The sequence below is a fragment of the Petaurus breviceps genome, unplaced genomic scaffold, assembly GCF_028583685.1.
Source record: "Petaurus breviceps papuanus isolate PSGF00001 unplaced genomic scaffold, PetGlider_PUasm1.0 90977, whole genome shotgun sequence".
NCBI lineage: Eukaryota > Metazoa > Chordata > Mammalia > Diprotodontia > Petauridae > Petaurus > Petaurus breviceps.
This window is the reverse complement of record NW_027187391.1, coordinates 18,364,147-18,371,893: the sequence shown is the minus strand read 5'-3', so window position 1 is coordinate 18,371,893 and position 7,747 is coordinate 18,364,147. Positions and strand designations below refer to the sequence as shown.

Sequence of the window (7,747 nt, the reverse complement as noted above, 5' to 3'; positions counted from 1 at the left end):
AATAGAGGAAGTGCCCATATGGATGAAATCAGGACTTAAAGTATTTAGGCAATTTTTATTTTGAACTTTTGCGTATTAAAATTATAAATATTAGACAAAATTATGTTTCATGTAAATACTAAAGTTGAAATTAGCTTCTGGGGGCAGCTAGGTAGCACAGTGAATAAAGCACTGGCCCTGGAGTCAGGAGGACCTGAATTAAAATTTGACCTCAGACACAGCACTTAATAGCTGTGTGACCTTGGGCAAGTCACTTAACCCCAATTGTCCTGCCCTCCCCCCTCTAAAAAGCATCACAAAAATTAGCTTCATGCTTTTTAATAATGCTTTCAAAATTCCTGTCTGACATTTGAGCACATGCACATTTATATGTGAATGTGTATATGTACATAGTATGTATGTATATGTAGTTAATGTATATATTATTTTAATTCTGCTAATATCTTGCTTAGCTTCATTTTTTTTCTGGATGTTTTCAAATTTCGTTATAGCTGTCTTTCCTCATGGCAAGGTATAACATTATGTTAGTTCCCAGTGGCATAGTGTTTAAAAAATTTATTTTCCTAGGCAGTGGGAAAAGCTTGCATTTTCAGTGACAGGATTTAGATTTGAACCCCAACTCTTCTTACTGACTCTGGAAAGAACTACATGTGACCTTTAGGTGAGTCAGCTGATCTCCCCGAGCCTAAATTTCATCATCTATATGAAAAGGGGGTATCAGATTAGAGGAATTGTAGGAACCCTTTTAGCGCTTAATCTATGATTTTATCCTATGTGTACCCAGAAGATCATTCTTTACTTCTATTGCAATGCCTCAGAAAGAAAACAATGCCTTCTTTCCATATAAAAATGTAATGGAGTTAATATTGAGGAGGCAAATGTATGAGGGAAATGGCAAGGAAGGAAAGGGACCAAGATAGGAAGATTGAGGGGGGCAGTTGGGTGGCGCAGTGAATAGAGCACTGGTCCTGGACTCAGGAGGATCCAGCTTCAGACACTTAACACTCACTAGTCATGTGAGCTTGGGCAGGTCACTTAACCTCAATTGCCCCTTCAAAAAAAAAGCAAAAAAAAAAATTGAAGTCGTGGAGTTTACCTGTTATAGTCTCAGAATGAGGAAGTGGCTAGAAGGTCACGGGGAGCACTGTCAGTAAGAAAGGATAAGCTCCTTTTAATCAGTTGCCTGGTGTAATGGAGGGTGACTGAACTAGTCCCCAAATTCTATTTCTGAAATGGAACTTCTTGACAGCCCAGAGGCATCTCTTTGCTGGGGATCTGCCTATCTATGCTTAAGACCTTAGCTTCAGCCTAATTTAGCCCTATCTCTAGCATACCATGTGGAAGGAGGAGACACTCCAACAATGGACCTCATTTCTCCCACATGAAGCCTTTTTTGATCTGCCCCCACCCGCCTCCACACCTCACTTTTTTTTTTGTTTGTTTTTTAGAGGTGGGGGAAGGCAGGGCGATTGGGGTTAAGTGACTTACCCAAGGTCACACGGCTAGTTTTTGTGTGTGTGTGTGTGTGTGTGTGTGTGAAGTGTCTGAGGTCGGATTTGAACTCAGGTTCTCCTGACTCTGGGGCCGGTGCTCTGTTCACTGTGCCACCTAGCCGGGGGCACTCCCCACCCCTCACTTTTACTTTATATTATATCTTGCCATGTATGGGTGGGGAAAAACCTTTTGTTCCCCCACAGAAAACAAGCTCATTGGGAGTAGGAACTGTTTTGCTTCTATCTTTGTACCCTATGTGGTGGGGAACCTGTGGCCTAGTTCCTAGCAGAACACCTGATATATTACTAAATGCTTGCTAATTGAATAATGATCTAATCTAGTCCAGCCTCCCATTGTGCCAGTGAAGAAACTGAGGCACTAAGTTCAGTGACTTGCCCAAGAATCTTGGGTCAGGATCATTCAGGTAATGTCTCTGAGAGGAATTCTCAGAACAAAATCTATCTGACTCCAGGAGAGGCTCAGGCTGCTCAGTTTTGCCCAGGGCTTCCGAGACTGGGAACATGACCCTATTTTCTTTCAATGCTTGTTCACATCTTTTTCCAAAAAAGCAAGGGTGAGAATGGTCCTTTACCAAAAGAAGTATGTCTCACAGACCACTCCAAGTATCAGGCCGGAAGAGGCAGAGCAAAAGCTTGGTGAGGGTCTCTATTTCGGGGGAGGACAAATGCAGTTTCTACTACTGTCCATTTGTGGGGCAGAGAGGCAGGGAAGGGGAGGGCCTCAGAGTACACGCACGCACTTCTCCTCCGCCCCCCAGTCATCCTGTCCCAAGCCAGTCAGCCGGGTCTCTTCTACTCTCCACTTCTCTCCAGACAGACAGCCGAGGCTCCGTCTCTGCAGAGACACAGCGAAGGGAGACAGTGGCCGATCAGCGGCAGATTGAGGCAAGGCACGATGCCGGGGCACGCCTGGCATTTTTTCCTCCTGCTGTTCACAGGACTATGGAGTCCTGAGAGCATCGGAGCCCAACAGCAGCTGCGGGTCCCATCCCATCTGCAGCAGACTCATCAGCAAAGAGGTACAGTGGAGGCAGAGGTTCAGTCATTACCGTCTTTTCCTAAAATCCCACCCAGACTGTCACCACCCCTTCTCTCCTATCACCACCATCACCCCAGCTTACCACCCGTCTTCTAACAGAGAGCGGAGGGTGGGGGTATTTGGGGGACGGGTAGTGTCTTGACTTAGGGAAGGAGAGTCAGAAACTTTCCAATGGGGAGTTAGTTTTGCAGGAATCCAAACCTAGTTGGGGGCGGGGAGGGAGAATCCCCTAAATATACTTCTCAAATAAAACTGGGAAGTGGTTGGGGTTCTCCCTCCTTGTTCCCCCCACCTCCCCATGAAAATGCGGTACATTTGAACGTACAGGCAATACGCAAAGGGATCTCAATGGTATCATACATCCAAAAAGCTGGTTTCAACAAACATGATGCAGGCAGGAAACTTTTCCAAGTTTAAAAAGTTTTTGCAATCCAGTGAGATGCCCTGTAGAGAAAGGTTTTAAACTCTTGTGATCTTTCCAAGCAACTTCGGGGGAGCAATTGAGACTTCCTTTCCATTTGAAAAGGCTTCGTTTCTAATGTAGTCTAAAACTGACAAACTTTTGAATCAGAATTGTAGAATTATGAATTGAATTCCTATTTGCCTGGGTGCTTTTAATTTTCTCTACGAAATAATTTTGAAGAGCTTTTATACTTTCTTTTTTGGAAATAATGCTTTCTTCCACACCCTAGTCTTCATTTACAATCTCCCTCTTCTCCCCACCCGTCTTATTTTTATAGTGACATTCCTATTGTCTTTTGCTAAATGAATGCATCGGACAGCCTTTTATGAAATGCATATTTGGGCAAAGTTCACAGTGACCAGAAATATAACTTCAGAGGAGTTTGTGAAACAATGACAATTAGATATGAGGCAGAATACTTAAGAGCTGGTCTTAGGAGTATTGTACAATGATATTTTTTTGAAGTTTTTAGAGCCCCTGTGAAGAGATCTTTGTTCCTTTGTTTTTGTTTGTTTGTTTGTTTAAAATTGCCACAATTCTTAAATCAATGCCACCTTCAGTATTTTAAAATACAGTTGAGGAACAATAATATTTCCAAAAAGTTACTTTGCATGTTTTAAAAAAAATTAAAGTACAGCATTTTAAAAATACACAAAATAAAAACTCTGAAACTCTTTCAAGTTTGTTTTGTGACCTAGGAAAAGTTACCCTTTCACTAACAAGAACAAGATGAGAGACTTTTTGAAAGGATGAGATCATTGTTAATCTACTAACGTCATAAGACTTACAAGAGGGCTTTTCCTCTCACTTTCTGATGCATAGATTTGTCCTGGTACTCTTGTAAACTTCTGTTATACCTTAACATTTATAGTTGCACAATTGGAACAAACCAACAAACTTGTAAGGAAATATCCTGAACTTTGTGCTATAATAATAATTCATTGCTTGAAATTCCTTGAATAACATTGACCCTGATTTCACTGTATAACTTTTTGGACCTTATCTATCTCTGGAGAAAACTGAGATTGGCACTGATTTAAGCCTACAGTTTACAATGGTTACGAGAACATTTTTATCAGCTGGACTCCCAGATGATGATTTTAACATCATGTAGTTCTCTGAGAGTTGACTACATATTTTAATAAAACTTTAATACCATTGTGGTTGTTGAAACTATGAAGGACTTAAAAGTCAATTCACTGAGCTAGTTTGGACTAGAATGGGAAAGGATTCCGTTTGCAACTAAGGACAGTGAGCATCTCTCAAATGGATTCCTACGAATTTGATCCAATGTTTGAGAAGAGGGTAGTCATTGAGAAATCTCTTGAACATTTCTATAAACTTTATGTGAAACAACATGTGGTGAAAAAATCTCACTCAGGTCATTTGAACACATTTGGAAATGGGCTTAGAGGTAAGCAATCAAGTCAGTTAGGTATTGAATTTTAAGCTTTTCTATATAATCAAATGTATAATTTCATTTCCAACTGTTGGATTAATTTCCAGAAAAAGAATCAATGCTTGTAGCAGGTTTCCTTTTTTTGGGTGTGCCAAGGTTTCTTTTATTTTGTTTTCTGGAGAACAAGGCCACCTTTCAGCCAAAGTTATAGTTTAAAAAGCCTTGGAGCTTCCTGTAGAGGAGTGCAGGATATTACTTTGAATGAAGAAGTTAGTCCTTGATTTTACCAGCTTCTTTATTTTTAAGGTGTCCTGGTATTGAAGTTACAGCACAGCTCTACATGTTCAACGAGCTCTTTTCTGTCTCCTTTTATGTTGGCCAACATTGTGTAGTGTAAAGAGAACAAGACTTGGAGAAAGAAGACCTGGTTTTGAGTACCCATCCCCTTACCTATTAGCTATGTGATTGTAGGTTGAGTCTGAGCCCTAGTTTCTGCATCAGAAAAATGAGAATTAATAATGTGCTTGTACTACCTAACTCACGGGAATGTTGTGAAGTGGAACACCTTCCGTGGGACAACTATCCCCACTCAGACTCACACTGACCAGTTGGGTCTGTGGAGAGTAGTGAGGATGATCACAAAGAGTCCTCAAACATCTAGGGTTAACTCTGGAACATTAAGAAAGGAGTGTCTTTTTAATGTTATATAGCCCATATGCCCCCATCTGATGTCTATCCTATGATTCCTTCCTTGATTATTGGTTGATATTAATTATTTAGCCATTCTTAATTAGCTTTTGCAAATGGCTATCACTATGGTGACATACTTTATACAGAACATCCCATTCCCAAGTTCATGACAAACACTCTGCAAGTCTATAGAGTCCAGGGGGAAATGGCCTCAAGAACTGATAGCATAGTTTCTGGAAGTCCTTTTGCTGGAATGCTTAAGATGTTCCCCATTGGGTATGATGTAGCTTTTCTACTGGGTTCTTGGTAGAGCCTTAAATCTATATCCAGTCTGATCTTGACTTCCTCCTTCTGATGAAGATATACCCCATCACCTGTTGCAATGACTGCTAGAATGCCAAATCTGTCTCCTTCACACATTATGGGTGGGGAATTATGGGGCTCTCCTCCACCAAACCCCAAGTAGTTTCTTCTCAGGCAGGAACACTTTCTCCTGGCTTGTCATTCACTTGAATCTTTTGTGTTCTGTACTAGGTTTTGTATAAAAAAAGCCTCACAGAGCAAAACCAAATCCCTTAGCCAATCCAGACCTCCTCTCACACCTAGAGAGTTTCCCATGCTTTGCTCACACCTAGTGAAAAATCAAAATATGTTTTCACCTGATAAATATGTCAGGGCATAGCATCTCTTAAATTTAAGTAGATGTAGTGATTTGATTTCTTTACTCAGTTAATGCCAGCCTCCCCATCACATGCCCCTCATACAAGAATGAACTTTGTACACTTTTAAGTGCTTGTGCTCTACACCTTTGAGTACCTAGAAATATAATTCTATCCTTAGAGTTGTGGTGGTATAAAACTAATGGAAACTGGCACCGGGAATTTTGTTTTAATTCAGTGGAGTTCAAATGAATATAGAATCCCAGGCAAAAAATTGGAAAGGACCTCATATTCAATTTAATGTAACCCATTGTTAGAAGAAAAAAGACCCAGAAAATTGAAATGACTTGGCCCAGGCCATACAAGTAGCCAGCATCAGGGGTGGGATTTGAACCAAGATAGTGTGAGTCCAGAATCAGGTCACTGTACTGACTACTTGAAGTTCTTTCCCTCTGCTTCCTGCTGGGCAGGTTTTAGAACTGTAGTCCTCTCACTAAAATCAGTCTTTTAAAGTGTATGTCTGATCATGTCATCTTTCCTTGTCAGTAAATTCCAATCTCTCCCTACTACCTCCTGGATTAAATATAAAATACTATTTTTGACATTTAAAACCTTTCACACCCTGACCTCTTTCTACTCTTCTGGTTTTCTTATAACTTACTCACTGCCATATAATTTGCAAAGCAGCTCCAAAAGCTTACTTGCTAATTCCTCACCTATGATATTCCATCTACCAATCCTATGCATTTCACTGGTTGTTCTCCATAACTGGAATATTTTCCTTTATCTCCTCTGCCTCCTGGATTCCATGACCACCTTCAAGACTCAAGTCAAATCCCAACTTCTCCAAAAGAAATTTCCCAGTGCTTCCACCCCCATTGCTAATACTTTCTCTCTGAGATTTTTAATGTACACTGTATCTTTAATGTACACTGCACATTTCTTGTATGTACATAGTTATTTGCATGTTGTCTCCCCCATTAGAATGTGAGCTCCTTGAGGGCAAGAATTGTATGTTTTTTTGGTTTGTTTTTGATTTCCCTTTTGCTGTGTCTCCAGCACTTAGCACAATGTCTGTTATAATTATAGCAAAGACTATAAATGCTTGTTGACTAAATGACAGAACCTCTGTAGTGACTTTAAAACCCCTTTTCTCTTCACTTAAGTAATTCATGCCACTAGTTTCTGGGTTTATTTTTCCTTTATAATTGTTCCTTAATTCATCCTATTTTTGCAGAGCAATGCGTTAGATAGTGAAGAGCCTAGATTATCTAAGGACAAGTCAGAGATATAGATCCTTAAATTTCATAGTTAGACAAAACCTTAGCGGCTATCATGGAAAACAAACCAGACTAGGTTACAGTTGTTAGATTGGTAAATCAGAAGAATTATAAAGGCATATTTTATTTTAGCAAAATAGCTGACAGAAATCTCTCATTATCCTTGTGACAATCCTAGTGGATTGTGTCTAGTTTGTACCCACTCTCCCCCACCCCCCCAAAAAAAAATTCTTGGAGAAAGTGTGTACCATAAAGTTCTCTACTTGTTTGTCTATTATGTTTTGTTCAAGTTTCAACCAATGTCTGGGGTAAAGACTATGAAGACAAAAAATACAGATGCTGAAACAGTAGAAAAGATAGCTAATTTATGGGATGATAAAATCAAGATTTTAAAATTTTATAGACTATAGTGATAGAAATCAACAAGATGAACTCTAATAGGAATAAATGTAAAGCTGGCATTTGGAAAACTTAGGGCACAAGGGAAGAAACAAGAGATATGACAACTGGAATCAAAGGAAAAAGAAAGTAGAGTTTTTTTTGTTTTATTTTGTTTTGTTTTGCTTTGTTTTGTTTTAATGGATTGGAATCCTTGTGTGAACCAAAAGCTAATAATGTTATATGACTGTCAAAAAGACAAATGTGATTTTAGGATACATTAATAGAATGTTTTTGGTTCAAGTCCTTGATATAAAAAACTCTG

At 39.6% G+C, this 7,747-nt stretch overlaps 1 protein-coding gene across 1 annotated transcript in view; it reads left to right on the top strand.

Moving 5' to 3' along the window:
- Positions 1-2,213: 2,213 nt before the first annotated feature.
- Positions 2,214-7,747, top strand: part of LAMA2 (laminin subunit alpha 2) — an 831,335-nt gene continuing 825,801 nt past the window's right edge. Inside the window, exon 1 of the mRNA XM_069077437.1 lies at positions 2,214-2,533. Coding sequence (XP_068933538.1) covers positions 2,410-2,533 — 124 coding nt within the window. The 5' untranslated portion in view covers positions 2,214-2,409. The remainder of the gene's footprint in view (positions 2,534-7,747) is intronic.